This window comes from Poecilia formosa, unplaced genomic scaffold, assembly GCF_000485575.1.
Source record: "Poecilia formosa unplaced genomic scaffold, Poecilia_formosa-5.1.2 Scaffold42, whole genome shotgun sequence".
Taxonomy (NCBI): Eukaryota; Metazoa; Chordata; class Actinopteri; order Cyprinodontiformes; family Poeciliidae; genus Poecilia; species Poecilia formosa.
Genome location: NW_006799981.1, coordinates 2396957 through 2417050, shown reverse-complemented (window position 1 = coordinate 2417050; position 20094 = coordinate 2396957). Strand labels below are relative to the sequence as shown.

At 38.7% G+C, this 20094-nt stretch overlaps 2 protein-coding genes across 7 annotated transcripts in view; both read right to left on the bottom strand.

Moving 5' to 3' along the window:
* Nucleotides 1-222: 222 nt before the first annotated feature.
* Nucleotides 223-3796, bottom strand: tomm20a (translocase of outer mitochondrial membrane 20). The gene is made up of 5 exons (XM_007551509.2): nt 3597-3796; nt 3244-3290; nt 3082-3163; nt 955-1097; nt 223-714 (listed from the first exon to the last, which is right to left on the bottom strand). The coding sequence occupies exons 1-5, from the start codon at nt 3718-3720 to the stop codon at nt 670-672; spliced, it is 441 nt and encodes a 146-aa protein (XP_007551571.1). The 5' UTR covers nt 3721-3796; the 3' UTR covers nt 223-669.
* Nucleotides 3797-8518: 4722 nt separating this feature from the next.
* Nucleotides 8519-20094, bottom strand: part of arid4b (AT-rich interaction domain 4B) — a 51078-nt gene continuing 39502 nt past the window's right edge. For 4 of the 6 annotated variants that reach the window (XM_007551506.2, XM_007551507.2, XM_016671176.1 and 1 more), the window contains 9 exons: nt 16712-16894; nt 15688-15772; nt 15395-15590; nt 12765-13859; nt 11643-11756; nt 10967-11077; nt 10285-10509; nt 9027-9173; nt 8519-8913 (listed from right to left, as the gene is read on the bottom strand). In XM_007551506.2, coding sequence (XP_007551568.1) covers nt 8762-8913; nt 9027-9173; nt 10285-10509; nt 10967-11077; nt 11643-11756; nt 12765-13859; nt 15395-15590; nt 15688-15772; nt 16712-16894 — 2308 coding nt within the window. In that variant the 3' untranslated portion in view covers nt 8519-8761. The remainder of the gene's footprint in view (nt 8914-9026; nt 9174-10284; nt 10510-10966; nt 11078-11642; nt 11757-12764; nt 13860-15394; nt 15591-15687; nt 15773-16711; nt 16895-20094) is intronic. The other 2 variants (XM_016671178.1, XM_016671179.1) reach the window with 2 other exon arrangements.

Sequence of the window (20094 nt, the reverse complement as noted above, 5' to 3'; positions counted from 1 at the left end):
ACTTAATAGGATGTAAATGAGTCAATATTTGACATATCCTAATCAGATTCAGATTATTTGATGGGTAAGTGTGAAGTGAAGAAAACCGAATTCTTTTAAACAAGTTATAGTCGAGGTAGTAGTTCCACCATCTGGTTATTGCATCTTTTTGTTTATGCAGACCAGCTTCTGTTTTCAGTAGAATATCACCAGATTAGGTGGAAAAAAGTAATAGAAAGCCACTGCAGTCAGAAACTTGTTATAATGTTTTATTATGGAGTTTTACACAAATAGGTGACAGACTAGAATATAAAAATAACATTAAATCAACAATGCCAACGCATTTTCACAGAAATTAACACGCTTTGTTTTTTTCTTCTTCTCCCTGTAGACAAATTTAATGTCATACTCATAGCAACATACGACAAATTGTCTACTTTAATTCAATATATTACTATTGCCATGATGCTCCAACCAAAACAAAAAACACACTGAGTAAAAACAACAAACAAAACGACTAGAAAACAATGTTTGATGAGAGTGAGGAGAGACTCCAGAATATCGTAAAGTATGTCGTATTTGGGCTGATAAGTCACAACAGTCTTCAATTTTCAACAATGCTGCGGTAATCACCGTTAAACCCTTTTAAGGAGAAGTAAAAGCAATTTTGTCTCCAACTCGTTTGCACATTCATTCCACGTCATCCTCTGATAAAGCCTGGGAGCTGATGATTCGCTGAAAACAGAAACAAAAAAAATTAACACCTTATAAAGCTGTTCAATTATATATTATGTTATTTTCAATGTATTTCTGTCTTAGAGGTGAAATAGCAAAGAGCTACAGTGACTCTGCTCTCAGCTTTGGATGGTTCTAAGTTTGATATTGCACCCTTTCTTGTCCCAGAAGCTACAGAAGCGACTGAGGGGTTTTCTAAGGATGCTGCAGTGCCGTTTCTGACGGGAAGAAGAGTCTCACCTGGCTGATTGTGGGCAGTTTGGTGAGCAACATCTGAAAGACGGGCGGAGGCAGCGTCTGCTGGAGGACCTGCAGCAGCTGCTGCGGCTGACCGCACACCGCGATTGCATTAGTCAGGTGGTCGACACCTTTCTCAAACTCACCTGGGTCGAAGTGAAGAGGAGGGAAATTATACAAAAGGTCATCATATTAGGCAACAACAACAAAAAATGCAGTCAGAAACAATAACATTTTGAAAACAAAAAAGGATAAAAACTTTTGGACAACCTGCTTCACCTTTCAGATTTCTAATCTGCTTTCATCTCAAACTTGTGGCAGCCATTTTTAATGAGAATCACATTTTTTATAAATCATCCCAAGGAATTGTAAACATACAGGTAAAATTGTATTACAATATTTTGGGGAACTGTTGTGATAAAGAGAAAAAAGTTACAATAAGAACTACTTATTATTTAGGTAACTGTATGTCTGTGACTAAATGACAGCAATCTGAGTCTCTCAAACCATTTATAAAACATTTTTTATTAAAGTCACATAAAGAAGTGTGATTTTTATCACTGCAATGCAAACAGTAACTGTATTTAATCATATTTTCTAATTTATTGATGCCCTCACTGAACATACAGTGGAATAAGATAGTAAAGCTAATTATCCTGGCAGTTTTGGGAGTTTTTAAACATCAATTGGAGTTTCTTGTGACAAAGAAAGCGAACATCAGCTGCATTTAATCACAAATTCCTGAATTAGCAGCTTAATATCTTGTATATAAATCTGATCTGCATATTGACCACTTATTCAACAGTTTGAGTTATGGTTCGCTTTTCAAAACTGACAAATAGCTCAATAAATTTGGCAATTTCTTAAATATTGCAACACTGACAACCACTACTATCATGATGTTTCCACCCCACACTGAACATTAACAAGCTGCAGATAAAGACTTAAGATAAAGACTAAACATTTTAGATCCATCTGCTTAATTCTGACTGGTGTGCAGAGCGTGAATCCTGCAGATTTTCAAGTTTGACTGATATCCAACTGTAACTCAGAGAAACGAAGCAGTGTGGAGCTGACAATTATGATGAGCACAAAATGATTTAATTCAAGTTGAGATCATTTCCAACTGATCAGTGAATCTCAGATTTAAGCTTGCACCCGAGGTGCTGGAGATTTTCCTGGCATACTTGTTCAACACTCATTTACTCGATGGATTAGAAATCTGTTTAAGATTAATGTTAATTAGTAACATTAGTGAATAAACTCCTAAATCTTTCCTTCTGTTTTTTTATTCCTGGATTTGCTCTGTCCTCTCAAACTGCAATCGGTTTCAGCAGATTGATTCTGCTCCTGTCAGGAGAAAAGACTGTTGCAACTTGACATAATGGAAAGCAACTGGGCTCAACATTTTAGCAAAAGAAAAAATTATCTGAATTTTAAACCCCCACTATAACTGAATCGAACTGGAATATATGCAACTGAATCTGAATAGGACAGCCTCTACTTCAAGCTTGCAATGACAATATTAATGACTATTAATCAACATTTTTCTGACTTTTCTTTTCATTCATTACAATGTCTTGTCTCCATTTTGGAGCTTTAACTACTAAAAGGATACACATCTCACATGCTACGCCATCTTCCTCCAACTACTTCCTGTCTTTTTTTATTCATCTTTTCTGCCAGCAGTAACATCGAGTTGTTGATCACATGATTGTGTGATGCAAAAAAAGAGTTTCCATTGCAATTTTGCAAAATATACCAATTTCGAAACAGACAAAAGTACCTTAGTGGAATAACTCACATTTTTCGAAAATGACACGTTTCTTAGGCAAATTTATTTTTGTAATTCCAATTTGTGCAAGTACATGGTCAATGGGAATGCAGCTAATGTTGCCTGGTGGGTGGACGGAGCATATCTGGAAATGTATTGGACCAAGTTGTTTAGCACTTGATGAAAACACCTAATTTAAGAGATTTTTGTTTTTACATGTTTTAGAACTTGAGATTTTGATTGGACATTTTGTGTTTCATGAGATTTAGATAAATAAGATTTGATTAGATGTAGAATCTATAAACTGAGGTAGAAATGTAAGCTTAATAAAATCGTAATGTGAGATGAAGTGTTACCTTGTGACAGCAGCTCTTCTCCCAGCTGGATTTCTTCCAAAAAGAACTTCTGAACGGCTTCTGCGTCCTTCAGGTCAGGCAACTACACAGCAAACAGTCCAAGATCACCCATTTTATAGTCAAGACATAATTGATTTAGTAACAGTGTCACAAACGCCTCACCTTTGCCATTCCCGTCTTCTCGCTTGATGATTTTTGTTTTCTTCTACCTGTGAGAAAGAAAACAGTTTTTTTTTTTTGATCGAATTGAGTTAAATAAACTGGAAAACACGTGGTTACAGGATTAGAAAGACTAAAGCTAAATTAGGTTTATCAGGTTTAATTACAAAACTATCTCACATGTGAAACTAATATGTATAATAATGTTCTCATCTCGTTCTCATCTTGAATATAGAAAATATCTATCATGGGGGAGAGTGTATGTAGAGTTTTTAGTGCGGTGTCCTTGCGGGCTGCAGCTAGCTATATGATGCTAACGATGCTAGCACAACTTCACGGTCGGTATAAAAACTTACGTTCACGAAGCTTTTCTTTAAACAACGGGTCGCTCCGTCTCTTCCTGTCAAAGTAAATGCAGTACGCGACGAACAGGGCCCCACACATCCCGGCCACCATCGCACTCGTCCTGCCACTCATCATGTTTAAAAACCGCTCATGGACAAGCACGGCTAGCTACTAGCACACTGCGACGGAAAGGAAATACGAACCACCTGACGTCAGACGTAACGTCCACAGGACAAGGTCATTTCCGCTCGTCTCCTACAAACATGGCGCTGTTGACTTTTTAAAATTTTTATTTATTTATTTGGAATTATAAATTTTGGCACCACCTGTTGGGAGTTTCTCTGTGACGCTTATTCTGAGCTGGTAGATATGCTCAAAAATGTACAATTGTAAAAGTGTTGACTGAGCAGGATGTACAATAAAATACAACAAATAAAGACACAGCATAGTTTTCAAATTGTTACATATAAAACATATTTATATAAAACATTCTAGGACTTTTGTTAAAGTTAAGAATTAAGCAATACTTTGCACTGGTGTATCATCACATGAAAACCCAGTAAAGTACAAGGAAGTTTGGCGTTATAATGTGACAGATTTGCAAGCTAAATGTTAATTTAAAGACAGTAAATGGGTAAATGAGTATTACAATATTGAAATTTAAAAATGTAATTTAAGATAGAATTAATCTATGCCTTTTTACACCTGCTTCAATGAATGAAATGTTACAATGCCCTGAGATACCATCTCTCCTAAATAAAACAGCCCTTCCAGTCTTTTGTAACTCGAATAAAAATAAGTATGTCAGTTTTCTAGTAATAAAAGAAAGGTCTGTTGTGAAATCCAAATTAATGTGTGATGTTTTTGACTTATTTCCCTTATCTCTGTTTATCAGCTTCAAATCTGCTCAGTTTAACACCAAGCCTCTGCTAGGAGCTGGTAATCTGACAGCCTATAATTAAAGTTTACATTTATAAATCCATCCACTTAAAGAGTCATTACTTCACAAACCTGCAGATTAATTAAGTGGCGTATTTCCTGACAGGAGAGCATGTCCAATACGATCCACTTAGCAATCAAAAGCTAATTTTTTAAAGCTCATTACTCTTTAGCTGAAAGGCAAAATTAGATCTGCTGTAAAATCTAATCAACATGAAACAATCCAACAGACGTCATGTGTTTTGTTTGCACGTTAATCCTTAGTTTCTTTTAAGTGGGCACTTCTTTTGAATAAACGATGCAATGAGGCTGGAAGGAAAGTATGATTATTTAAAGGATGGATTAGTGACAAAAAACCTTGCTAAAGTAATAACATAAGTGTAAGTAACTTATGTATATCCAGTAAAACTAAATTCACAGTTACAGACTAAATAAGTCAACATAATTTAATGAATAATTACAAAACCTTATAAAAATGGGGGAAATTGTCATCTTCAGATTAATGTTTCATATTTCTGACACTTGAAATGCAAAATACTTATAAATATTTATAAATAAACTGATGCAAAAGACAGACACTTCACAAACTATGGCATTTATTTCAAACAGAGGCTTCTCCTTTGCTTACATTTTTACAATAAATTACACAATGACCATCATCAGATGAGCCTAATAAATACTACAGAGCTTTTTTTTTTTTTAAATTTATTTGTTTTTATTCAGACAAGCTCCTTTACTGTGTCTTAATCTACGATGCTTCAGGCCGAGTTTTGTTGGAAAACAGTTCAGCCGCATCCAACACCATAATTCTTCCCTAACAAGCAAAATCAAACAAAGACTAAAGAAAATACAAACTACAGAGAAGATGAAATAAAAAAAAAGAAAAAAAAAAAAAAAAGAGGAAAAATACAAAAGGACAATCAGGATTTGGACTGAGCGGAACATAAAGGAAGGAAAGAAAAAAAATTAAATTCATGGAGAATAAACATGCTCTAACCCTCAGTATTTACACTCTGACTACAGTTAAAACCGTAAAACTGTCTGTACAGAAAAGTACATGTTATTAACAGTGCAAGATATTAAATAGCTCGACTCAAAACACTTCTCAATATACAAATGTATAACAAAAGCATACAATTACATACAAGTGCTGGACAAAAATGTAACTTCGGGATATCATACAGTGGGGGGGATTTATACAAAGGAAAACACCAGAGGGATGTCGTTAGAAATGTTCACACAAACGTCACTTTGTGATATAAATGCACATTTACAATACCTCTACCTTTATTCTGCTCGGAGTACAGGGAACGGTTTCTGTAGGGACGATGACGAGAACAGGCCTACATACTGTTGCTGTTCAAGAGTAAAATCAGAAAAGTCTTACTGTGGCAAAAAAAAAAAATGTAAAAATTCATATTTGAAATACTGCAAATGTTGGACTCTTGTTTTTAATGTTTTAGGCAGTACTAAAATACAAAATGCATCTCAATAAATCAGAATATGATTGAAAAGTTTGTTTATGACAGTAAGGCAGGTAAAAACTCTAGTTTTCTTACACAGCGAAACTTTTCAAACATTTATCTTTGCTCAAGATATTGATTACAAATAATGAAAATATTCAATTTCACAAAAGATTTGAACATTTCCATTAGACCCCTCCCCCCAAAAAAAGTTTTTTTTAATACAGAAATGTTATTGTATGAAGCTGGATGTTCACAGAGTGCTGCATCTAAATAAATCGATGCAAAGTTCAGTGGAAGGAAAAACCGTGATAGAAAGAGATGTACAAGCAGCAGGGAAAGAAGCCTACTGAGAATATCATGAAGTAAAGCATAGTGAAGAGTTTAGAGGAGATTCACAAACTGTGGACTGCTGCTATGCTCAAGCATATTAAGTTGAGGAAGTTGAGTGGAAGGAAAAACTGAGAGAAAAGGCACACTTTAAAGTTACTAGAGATGATTTGGAGTGCTGTGTCATATGACTTCTAACCCGATTACACTGTCAAAAGTACCAACACCTGGTTATTTAATTAGAGAACAGATTTACCTGACCTAAACCTCAAAGAATCTAATCAATGTTGTCAAGAGGGAGACAATTAAAGACGGGACGAAAGTCGCCATTACACCTCAGCAGTGCAGCAGGTTGAATACTGCAATTCATGCAAAAAGAGCTTCAAAAAGAAATAATCTTTAATCATAAGACTTCAGTTATCCCCTTTTTTCAACATTTTCCTTCCACAAAACTTTCCGATATGTTTGCATAAAACCCCCCTGTGAACAGCTTCTTCAACAATTAACTTTTGTAGGTCACAACCTAACATTTCTGCACTAAAAATCCATTTTTATCGGTCTTATATAATTTTAGTGTTTTAATAGCTGCAAGCCAGAATCACCTAAAGTATAAAAACATATTACTCTGAGCAAAATGAATCTATACAGTGAAATAAATCAAACTTTTGATTATATTCTAATGTAATGGGATGCAGCTGTATTTAGTTTGATGCAGTTGCAGAGTCACATCTTCAGCGAAGACGGAAGGGCAGGAGAGTTAATGGACTGAGAGAAAACGTGACGAATTAAAGCAGACAGGCTTTAAAAAAAAATAGATGAAGTGATCATTCACCGATTTCATCACTCCACAGTGATACCCAAGATGGATGAGTATTCAGTAGTAGATTCTCAAACACATTGAAAGCATCCGTCAGATGTAGCCCTTCGCTGGCCGCTCACTCACAAGCCGCTCGTCAGTGTGTTGGGTAGTTTTTTTTTAGTTTTTTTTTTTAGAAAACGGACCGTCATTCTCAAAAAGAGCAAAAGGCACTACTGCATTTTTCCATCTGCATCTGGTGGAGTTAGATGAGCTGGGCGGAAACCTCCTCCTTCCTCCTGCACGCGAGAACGGAGCGCTTCAGATGAAGAGCGTGGACAGAGAAATGTGAGAAATGTGTTTGACGTTTTGTTTGCCCTTAGTGCCAGAGAGGCGGCGATCCGCAGAACGGAGCGGAAATGTTCCGATACCAACTTCGAACGAATGGAAGCCATTATTGCTTGTAAAGAAAATAACTCGATAAAAAGAAATGGGGCTGGACGATAAATCGATTGTATCGATTAATTGAATTTTTTGGAAAATTTGGATTTTTTTCTTTACCAATGCGCTCTCCTTCAGTTTCAATAGTTCAGAGTGATGTCAGCACTCCCAGGGCGGCCATTTTGTTTGACAGGCATGTTTTACTGCTTCTGTTTACTTGGACTTTGAATTCATTTCAATCCTACGGCAAAATATCAGAATCAGGCCAAGAGTTTTTTTTTTTTTAATTATGAGAATAAAGTCGTAATATTAGAAGAATAAGGTATTAATTTTATTAACATTCCTCATTTTAAATGTAAAATGAGGAATCTTTTATCTTTAGAAGATAAAAGGACACTAGTACTATCTAGTACTAGATAGGCTAGAAGACACCGTTAACGTGTACCATCATTTTACAGATAAAATGAGGAACACTAAGCATTTTGCAAAGTTAGTGCTATAAGTTTAAGAAGTAATAAATTATTATAAACAGCATGTCTTTAAAATGTGCAAACATCTGTGCATTTTGAAGAAAGAACTACACAACATGAGGTGGTCATATCATATCCTGATAACTTAAGGTTTTTTCTCATTAAAAACTTTTTTTCTAGTAATTTTAAGATTTTTTTTTGGGTAAAATTGCGCTATGTTCTTCAAAAATTATGACTATATCCTCATAATTAAACAAAGCTTATCATAGGTTGGCCCGACTGCATCACAGAAGGAAATAAAAGTCATTTTTGGAAAGTATTGTATGTAATTTCTTCTTTTTGGGAAAAGAAAGAGCAAAAACAAGTCGATTAAAATTGGAAATTGGATTTGGTATGAAAAAAATTGCATAATTTATTTTTAAACCACATCGCCCAGCCCTAAAAAGAAACAAAGCGCTAAAGTGAAATCTAGATAATCTTTTTGACAATTTTCACCCCCCCAACCTCCCTCTCCTTTAACACAATCTTCGTAAAAGTGCACTTAAGTGCGGATAGCTTGCCGAGGAAACAGTTGTCAGTAGAAAATAGTGCTTGTTTCTCGTCCGGTTCTTTGTGCCCCAGCAGCAGCGGAGAACCGGTCAGGTCCGTCTCGCCATCCTGCTGAAAAGGAAAGGGGGCGGCGACCTCGGGGTGCTGGTTAAGTGCTTGGTGCGGTGGCTCCTCGCGGCTTCGTCCTGTCACCTGCACTCCACTGATACCCCGGAGTTCTGAGACGAGGACGACGAAGATGGTACCGGAGGGTCGGCGAGCGTCAGCATCACTGCTGCTGTTAGCGAGCTGGAGGATGGTGAAGAAGAGGAAGAGGAGGAGGAGGAAGCGGCCACTGCACCTTCAGGTTTGAAAAAAGAAAAAGTAAAAGTTTAGAAAGTGTTTTTTTATTTATTTATTTTTTTTTATTTCCCCTGTATTTTGACCCAGCAGAGATTCAGAGAGCTGACTTACTTTCTCTTTCCTTCTTCTTCATGCGTTTCCGTCTCCTGTCGATGGAGGCCACCTCCGACTTCAGGGAGAGGTAGTGGTTCCGGATGTCTTGCAGTTTCTCCTGAAGAAACGAAATCCTCTCCAGACTGCTCATCTTTTCCAGATCAGCTAAGTGGAAACAAAACAAATGAGTTTAGTAACACAAAGTACAGTGCCTTGATAATTAATTACCGACACTCCATGAACCCTGTCGCATTTTTATGTCTATCCTCTAGTGCCGACGTCCTGCAACTTTTCATGCATTCCTGCTCCAACAAACCTGAACCAAACGGCTGAAATTCCTCCTTGGAACATCAGCAAGTTTAGTAAATGCCTGGTAGTTAACCATTCATTTAATTTGGGTGTACTAAAGAAGGAATGTATCCAAAAGTTGCAGCATGGTGGAACTCCAGGACTTACAATGCAAAAACACAAAATCAGGTATTTTTGGTCTAGTTTTTAGTGCTAATATCTTTGTACATTTGAAATAAGACAAAACGAACATACAAGTAAGTTTTCAGCCAGAAACAGGAGCTTGTTTTAAGTCAATAATTCATTAATATTGATGAAAAAGTATTGTCTATTAAGCGAAATAGTCTGCCAGTGGAACAAGACATTTTAACTTACAACAGGAGAAAATCTCCTCTTCCACTGGCAGATTATTTTACTCATAACTAATAATTTTTCATCAATATTAATGAATTACTGACTTACAAACAGCTTAAGGCAAGTTACTTGTGACCTACTTTTTCCTTATTTAAAGAGTACTAAGATATTTCCACTAGAAACTAGACCAAAGATACTTGGTAAGATTTTGAGTTTTTGCTGTGCAACACAAAGAAGGAAAATGATACATAATCTTAAACATCTTTACAGCTTAAAATCTGAAAAGTGCAGCTGCATTTGTACCCCCTCTACTAAATAAAACAAGTTTAGAGGCACAAATATTACCTTATCTTTTGTTAAAATACATCTTATAATTTTTGATAAATATCTACTACAGGAAATCTATTATGATTTCTAAAGAGCAATAATTTTGTTCCTGCTTTTAGTGTCACCTTGTTGTGGAAATGAAATGTAATTATTCCATAGGGAAAAAAAAATAAAAAATCAAGCTGAAAAATAAAAAACTTCAGAATTTTCAAAACTTTTTCTTTATAAATTTTCGTCAAAGTTTTTAAGAGGCTCCAGAAGGTACATTAAATGAAAAACTTAAAGAGGTCAGGAAACTTTTACTTACACATCTGGAAACTCCATTTGTAGACGCGCGGCGATCTTCCATGGCTGTCTCGGTGCTGGGAGTGATCGGGGTCTCCCTGCTTGTGGTACTTATGGCTGGAGGGCGGGGATCGGCCGTGATACTTGGGCGACGCGGCGGCCTTCAGGTCTGATGAAGTGTTCTTACAGGCGGCCGATTTGGCCGAGCCTTCGACAACAGACTGGTCCTCGCTGTCACTGCTGTTAGCTGAGGAAGACATGAAGAGATGAAAGGAAAAAAATTGTTGATTAATACAAATAGATGGAAAGAAAGTCAACTGGAAATACAAGAAAAAAATGGATAAATGATTGAATGAATGTGATGGATGATGGAGAAAGAATTGGGCTGACATTGATGGATGAAAAGAACAGACTGCTGGATGGATGAATGAATGAATGGATAGATACAGACACTAGATGGAGGGATGCACAGAATAGGTGAAAAAGAGATAAATTATTTGAATGAATTAAGTAAAAGATGGATGGAATAAATGGATGGATGAAGCTGGACTAATCTTAGTGATCTACAGACTTTGCTAACCTGATGAAATGATAAAAAGGGGGCACATTTTCAAAAATAGAAACAGCATAAAGCTAACTTTTCATGTCTATTTTTCCAAACTTCTTCAGATTACATTTAAACTCAGACGGTTTTGATCTCCTACCTGCTTTCCTGTTCCTTTTGGGAGGCACACCGAGGCTTTTGCGGTTAGGCTTGTGTTTCTTCGAGACTCCACCTGTCTGTGATTCCTTCTGCCTCTTCTGACTCACAGATGCTACAAACAGATTTAGAAAAGAGATTTCAGCTTCTCAGCAGTTCACTTTAAATAAGAGTAACAATATAAGGAAGGATTTAGGACAGTGGTCTCAAAGCATGACAGAAGACCTCTCCAAAAGCAGGAAATGGACTACAGAGCAGGGCATTCTGGGTAAATACAACCAAAACACACACGTGAGTCTATCACTAGCGGGAGAAATGGCTTGCGGTCTTTTACCAAAGACAAAAATTTGATGGTACTGCAAATTTTTTTTACATCTTGTAAAGAAGGAAGTTGAGTCCATGTCTTCTTAGAGGTTTTTGTGTCATTTCCTACAGTAGTTCTTGGTGCAGTGCCACCACAGGCGGTAAGGGGGAACAGGTTTATTTAAGGGTTTGGTTTCTTTGACACATTGCACTGTGAAAGCAAAACACAGCAGCTAACAATATAACAAATGTTGCAGTTTTGGTCCCCAATCGAACCGATTCTACGGGACCATCAGGAATGAAAACAAACTAGAAGTTGCAGAACTCTGTCCCTGGAGGCCTGGAGTTTGAGACCACAGGTTTAGCGGCGTTTGTACCTTTGGACTTCTGCTCGTTGTCCTGCTGGCTGCTGCTGCTCAGCTCTAGGCTGCTGCTGCTGTTGCAAGACAGGCTGACGTCGTAAACCTTGGAGGGGGAACCTGTGCCTAGGCCTGTCACGATAACAAATTTTGCAGAGCGATTAATTGTCTAAAAAATTATTGTGATAAACGATAATATTGTTTCAAGACCTTTTGACACTGATTTAATGGAAATGACTAATAATGCATGTGATTTCCTATTTATTCAACATTTTGTGCAAAGAATATAGAAATCACAAGGGGAGGAGTTGGAGCCAAATTGCTACTGCAGTTGATAAACCCGGTAAGTTTTCAGCTGTTCTGTAGATACACTTTATTCTCAAAAGAACACATAACACTGGAACTTATAAACTAAACAAAACAACCAAAAATAAAAACAAAAAGGATTCTCAGTCTCCATTAACAAAAAACGTACTTGAATAAAAACTAAACAACATAAAGCCAAAGTGGAAATAAATACTTCATTCAACCAAAAGAGAGAAGATATGAAGTCTGTATACTGTTTTGCCCTTCAGTAATCACTAGATTTAAATAGAGAAGATGGGCACATCCAACTACCTAATGCAGTAGATCATACTACACGATTTTTTTTTTTGCTCCTATTTTCCCCTTATGACAATCTTAGAACGTTGGCCGCTGGTGATTTTGTAGCCGATCATCCTGTGATGATGTGGTGTGTTATGGTGGATCGTCATGGATCGTCACAGGTAGATTCTAGTAAAGCATTGATTAATGGCTGGTTTTAAAATTAGTTAACTGGACTAGTAGCCATTACTTCGTGCCCATGTTGCTGGACACCACAGGGCACTACGAACCCGATCGAACCGTTATACCTAGGATTTCTGTCAGGTTTTGAAAATGGGCCAACAGTCCGCCAACAACTCGTGTAGTGTGCGCTGGACATTACACTAAGGAAATGAGGAAGGGAGGGTCAGTGGAGCTGAGCCTTTTTTCATTCAGTGTCATCAACAGAAAGAAAAAAAAGACAGGAAGAAACGATAAAGCCGATAATTAAAATGAGGTCGATAGGTTTAATTTATCGTGCGATTAATTGATTTATCGTTTATCGGACAGGCCTACCTGTGCCGTCATCCTGCGGGAGCTCCTGCAGCTCTCCACCCAGACTCTCCACCTCCACCGTGCTGCTGTCCGTCTCGCTGCGCCCCCCTGCTGCTTCCTCCTGAGTCGGATCTGGGGGCAGATTGTGGGAAACCGGCTCTGAGGGTAAGGCGGGAGGCAGCAAAGGCGGAGAAGGAGGCGGTGCTTGACTAGTCTCCTCCACCGTGCTTCCTCCTCCGGAGGGCGACTCTGGCGTTGTAGGAGGGGTGTTGAGCACGGAGTTGCTCCCGCTGCTGGGAAACTCCTGCAGCTTGTCGTTCTCCAGCTGTTCCTCGGAGCCTTCGTCCTCGGGTCCCGCCTCCTGGTCCGCCCCAGATTCATCCAGACACGATGGGACGGGGGGCGGAGGAGAGTTGGCTGCCTCCGTGTCCGAGTCGGAGAACAACTCCTTCAGTGTTTTCTTAGGCCACTGGGCCTGAATGCTGGACCACACGTCCTTTTGTCCTTTGGGCCGAACAGCCGGTGCCTTTTCCTCGGCATTCCCAGATGGCTTAGCCTTCTTTTCGGGAATCTCCCAGAAGCCGGCCTGCCTCCCGGCTTTGCTCTTCTCCTTCATGCCGTTGTACTTCTTGGAAGGGGAACCTTTGGTTTTGGTGCGGCTCCGCTCGTTCTCCTCAGCCGGGATGTCGGCCTGCGCTGCGCTCTCGTCCTCTGAGCTGCTGCTGGACAGAGCCCCCCTGTCCTCCAGCTTCCGAGGCGAGCCACTCGGCAACCAGTCGGCACTCCTGGTGTTCCTGGTCTTTACTTTGGATAGACCCTTCGTGTTCCTCTCGGCGGCACCATCCGATTTTCTCTTCCTGGTGCTCGCCTCTCTCTCCGTCTCCGGCTGGCCTCTGCGCTTCCCAACGTCCGGGCTTTCTGCGCCAGCAGCGTCCAGGCTCTTCCCGGAGACGGAGGATGCTTTGGACCCTTCGGAGGGGACGCCGCTCTCCCAGCGCTCGGAGGCTTGTGGCGGCTCTGTCGGACCTCGCATGGCGCTGCTGCTGGGCTGATCCTCTTCGTCGTGCTCCTGCTCCTCATCCTCACACTCGCTCTCATCTGTGGACATCTCGGAAGCTGCAAGACGAAAAGTTCTGTTATCTTCAAGAATAAGTCGGAAGACAGGAGAAGTTCACAGTTACTGGATTTAATGTACATTAGTCAATTATTGTTGGCGTTTTTGTTATTGATGCTGGTGACATTGAAAGAAATAATGATTATCCATCCACTGTAGTTAAAATTAAATATAAACTGCATTGATGGGCTAACTACTGAATATGGCGTTAGTTGTTATATGTGTGGAATATACATGTAATGAATGTAAGATTATGTAACTGGATAAGAATGGGAATACTGATGAGTTTGTACCATTGAATTTATAAAAGTTTTGATATTAAGCTTCATGGTTCGAGTATTTCTTTTTGCACATATTCAAAAAAGAAAAAGTCATGGTCAGAAAGATAAAATACAGTCATTAGTTCAGACATGAATGTAAATTATTGTGTGCTTTCAATAATTTATTTTACCAATGTGGAAATAAATATACAACTACGGACCAATTCAATGACTTGAAAAAAACAAAAATGGGGCAAACAAGTTTGAATTGTGACTTTATTTTACCCAACACAAGGTCTAACCACTATTATAAATGTTTCTTGGTAAGTTGCACATTGGCCACATGCTGTGCAACAATTATGACGCTTCATAGTTCTGCCAGGATATCTGACCGCTCTTTGTGGCAGTATTGGTAATTCTGTATTGAATCAAGCTTTAAGCGCATTTCCAAAACGGTTGTGATCAGGGTCTTTCTAAATAATTTACGTTTTAATTAATGCTTGCTTTATCCATTCCAGAACCCAACTGTGTCCCAAGTTTCAGCCATCTGATTTACCCCTTCTGATGGAAAAAAAAGTGGCTAGAAAAATACAGAAGAATCCAGGACCCACCATGTTTTAAGCTAAAGTGGGAACTGTTGTAACACCAGAGTTACTGAGTTTCACTTCCTTCCTTTTTTAAATTTTTTTATTTTTTATGTTACAAAAAATTGAAAAGAAAAACCATTATTGTGAAAGTAAAATGCACATCCGATGGTGCATTTTTATTTTTTCCAAAACCAATCCAGACTGGGAAAATGCAAGAACTAAATTCCAGACGGCACAGAAATTGTGTGTTTTTTTTTTTTAAGTAATAAAAGTGTCTGAATTTCCAGACAGAATTATGTTAGAACTTTGTTGATGTATTGAAATGATATGGATTTTCTTCAACTTGTCAAGAAACAGCTGGCTGGTCCTTGCAGGGGTCATTAGGCACACAGAGGACAGGTTGAACAGGACATTAAAAACATGCATGCAAAGTTATTCCCAAGGGACGTTCAGAGATTCAATTAACCAAACATTCATATTTTTGGGACGGTGGGATGAAGCCTGAATACCTGGACATATGCATGCAGACAGGCCCCATGCCAGGATTCAAACCCAGGACATTTTTGCTGCAAAGCAACAGTATAAGCAACAGTATCCTGAATACCTGGAAGCCCAAAATCATCAGGACATTCCTGCAGATGGGGAGCACAAGTAAACTTCTACGTAGAGCCACATTTCGAGTGTTGCTACCTTGCAATCCGTTGAGGATCGATGTGATTTCTATCGACTTGACTGGAGGCTGCTGAGTCCCTTTGTCCTCGCTCTCGTTCATTTTGGAAAAGACGTCGTGACTCAGGCCGCATTTGGAGCGCGGGACGCGGTTCGGGCCGAGGACCTCCCTGTCACCGAGTCGCTCCAGTCGGTCGCGCTCCCTCTCGGCTTTGTTCTGTCGGGATTCAAAACACAGCCGGCGTTTTATTCCGCGAACATCAGAACCCGGTTCTCGCCGAAAACGTGCCCGCCCTCCGCACAGTCGGTCGTACCTTTATTTTTTTGCGGTGCTTTATTTTTGGGACGTTCTTATTTGCCGGGCGCACGATCTTGTCCGCTTTGATCCATTCGTCATATCTAAAAAGAACAAAAATCAGTACAAGAGACAAGACAGCTTTAACATTCAGGTCATCGACAAAGAGCCAAACATCCACGCTGACAGCATCCACCACACAGACACCCGCCCAACCAACCGACATGTTGCTGTGACACAATAAAGCTTCAACAGCAAACGGAGAAAATCCAAAGGAATCATGTAGAAAAAGACAAACCTTTACGATGAGGAAAGAAACACACCAGCCACCACACAAATTATGTTTCCACAGGTACCAAGGGGAGCTATTTGGGTCGGTGTGGGGGTCGTGTGAGTGGAAAATGAAACGTTTTACGACATCACACACAACAGAGACGATGCAGAGAACATCCCACTGTCTTAAAGAGTGCTGGAGGACCACACAACAACACTGTGACGATGAAATGCTGATTGCACCAGTTGACTTCTGGGTCATGGTTAGCCCTAACGCTCCTGCATTGACCCTAACCCGCAGGGGAGGGGGGAGAGGGTTGAGAGGTAGAGGTGAGTGTAGCAGCACTTTGTTTGGCCATTCAAAAGATCCAGAGTAGCTCATGGGAATTAAAAGACTATTTACAACCAAAACCACTGATTGGATCAATTCTAGAACTCTGATTGGCTACAAAATCATCATCCTGTCTGTAGTTTTAGTTTTATTTTTGTAGAAAGACAGACTTCTGGGGGATAGAAAGACAGAGGATTGAGTCAAAACTGAGCCAGGAGTCAACCCAAAATGCTCAGTTCTGTTTCTGCCACTAGATGGCGCACTATTCTCCAGAATCAGAGCACTGTCTAGGGGTGAAGGATAAATCTGTTGCTCCTGCAGGGATACCCATGTAGCGGTGATCCCCTGACCTGAGTTACAAGTTCATAAATAAAATTTGTTGAATTATTATTATTTTTTAGGGTGTACAGAGGTGATTTCTCCCCAGGTCCTGTCTTACCTGACGTTCCAGCCACAGTAGTGCACCAGGTAGAGCACCTCTCCCCCCTCCACGTCTGCCTCTTTCACAGTGGCCTCGTACGTCTTCAGAGTGCGGCCTCGCCCATACCTCACCTGCACCTTCATCCCCGGGGGGTAACACTCAAACTCCTCCCCTTCCTCCCCCTCCTGACTGCTGTCATCCCTGCAAGAAAAACAGTTCAGCACTTCCTGGCCCTAGGCTGCCCCCATTGAACACCACAACCATAGACGTAGGAGAGCTAGACGCCACGTTGGCTTCCATGCCCCGTAGAAATGACGCGCCAGTGAATCCGCCATATTGTGAGTGGCAAGTTCTCCTCGGAAAACAAAGCGAGTACGCTTGGAAAGGAGATTTTCTAAAGATAAAGTAAATAAACAAAACATTTTATATACAAAATAGCTGAACTAAATTATTAAACTGTACAGAGTTTAACTTTTGTTTTTAATTTCATGGGTGGATGCAGAACACTGATCTTTTTTGCTAGATGTCACTATCACAAATTCTAATATTAATAAAAATTTAAATAATAATAATGATAATATTGTCAATATTATTAAAACTAAGTCTTGCAATGACAAATTAAAAATAAATGTAATTATTAAAAATATTAATAGTGATCCTAATGTTAGCATTATACAATTCTAATTAATATTCATAATAATTCATGTAATTTAAAAAATACAATTAAGTGGTTTAATTTGCTAATATTATTAGTATTTTCATACTCTTATAATAATAAGCGCATAACTATTTTACTACAACTAATAATATTAATAGAAATTTCATTGTAATTATTATAGCAGTAGTAATAATAACAGCGGTTATTATTACTACTATAGACCATTAATAATAAAGTATTGTACTGATATCAGAAAAATAAAATTAAGTGGTTTAATTTACTAAGAATATTAGTGTTTTCATAGTATTTTGATCACAACAGTAATAAGCAGTTATAATAAGCTATAGTAAAATAGTAACTAGTAATAATAACAAATATTATAATAATTATACTAGTCGTAACAATAACAGTGGTTATTATTATGATTATTATTATAACTATAATTATAGACCATTAATAATAAAGTACTGTACTGATATCTGAAAAATAAGTGGTTTAAATTCATTCATTAATGTAACTAGTAACTTCTTAACTTCTTAATTCTATCATTATGCTAAGGACAACAATAATAAAAACATTTAATTGCAAAACTATGGCTGAATATGCATTACATGGTTAAACTGATTACAGTCATTTTCTATTATATTACCACTCTTGGTGATGTTCAGTATTTCAGCCATGTAAATAACACAGTACCTGTGGTGACGACGCTTCACAGTATCAAACATGAACAGCGTTCGACCTAAACCCATTCAGCAGAAATGTCCAGTGCAGTCTTTGCATCTCAATAAAAATGCCACTCACAGTATGCCGTAGACGTTGGCGTGTGATCCGGGTGCTAACGCAGCATCTATTCTTCTATGTCTATGACAACAAAGACCCACCCTCACATCCATCCACCCAACCTACTGACTGCTGCACAGAAGCCTGACTATATGCTCCACCCTTTGCCTGCCTTGTCCCATTACAACACATGGCCTTTATCTATAAAGAAACATTAACTTCCTGTTCTTGTCCTGCTTTAACTCCAGTCCAGTATAACTGAGGCAAGCTGCAGGATAAACAACTACATCATTAATAGTAACCCATAACAGGGCACAGTACAGTATGTGTTTCAGCAAGTAAAACATTCTTGTATGGCAAAACTCAATGAGAAAGGGGATAAAAACACTACTTTGAACTAGCCCTACACCCAAACATGAAGCGCTTGAGATTCTCATTCACACACAAACACACAATGTGAGGAATAAAGCAGCCACAAGAAGGAGCTAGTGGGAAACAAAGCTGGAGGCTAGTCTGGCAGTGCAGTCAGAGTTTTAGATGCAAAGGGACACAAGAGCAAGTTAGGTCAGCAAAACGCAGCTCTGCAGGGTAGCTCAGCAGCAACTTAAAGCAGGTCTGTAGCACTGATGGAGGCACTGAGATCCACAACAATGTTCTCTGGTTCCACCAAGGTGACGTCTTTTAACACTCAGAGAGGAAACAAGCTGGGATAGACTCAGCGAAAACATCAGACTTTGCATGTCTACTCACAGCCGTTTGGTTTCTGTTGGCACAGAAACAAATGATCAAAGGAAACAGCAGCTATTTTAAGTGCCGTACTTTCAACACTGATAAATAAATATATGAAAACATTTTTTTTACTCTCTGCATATTAAAAATAACAATCCACAAGGAATGCAAAAAAGCTGTTCTCTTCAACATAAACAAAACAAGTCAGTATGGCTAGAGTCACCACATTGGATATTTCCTGCAACCCCTTTAAATTCAAACCAGGGACTCATGTTTCATGACTTTTAAGTTTTACGTTCATAGAAAATATAGACATTGCAATTCTGTACACCAGGAAGTGATTTATAACCACAAACACAAAATAAAATGCTGTGTTTAGCAGTCCTGTTGCTGTTTATCTGTTTCTACGGAAACCAGGTCGTGGCACTCACAAGGAATGCAAATATTAAATAACAAAACAAGCCTAAAAATAAAAAAATAAAATAAAAATCCGACATGTATGACATGCACTTGTATTCTGCCTGTTTTACTCAGATGCCCCTAAATAAAACCAGTTAACTGTAGTGGATATTGAGTGTGTTAATGGTTATCAGGACCATTCATTTTAAAATAATTTATTGTGATAAATTTTATCTCATGAAAAGAATTTGTCACAGTAAATTACAATGAATGATGTTTAAAAACAACCCAAAACTGTCTATATTGTCGAAATTAATTTGACTTTTTCCCCCACTGTTTGTTCAATGACAGCATCAATAAATATCAATACATTTGAAAATATGATTAAATGCAGTGACTGTGTGCAGTTCAGAGATACAAATCACACTTTAGATGACTCTTGTCCTAAAGCCACAGCTATAAATCATTTTTACTGTCACTTTTATCAGAACTGTACCACAAAATCTTGTGATAAACTTTTAGTTCATATTGTCCACCCCTACTCTCCAATTACTTATTTCTACCCCAAAATAACAGCACAGTTTAACCTCCTTGTAAAACAAATACTGCTGGCCACACACAATGGAAATCTGCTACTGGATTCAAATGTAGCCCTCACAGAGTCCAGGCTAGACGGCGCACACATCAAAGAGACGAGATGCAATCAGAAGAGATCAGATCAGCCTCTGGCTTGTCCACAGACTCAATCTGACAGCCTGCAAGTTACCGAACAGTCCACGATCTCGACAAAACGCAACTAACGGAGAGTTCCCACAGACCTATGCAGCACACC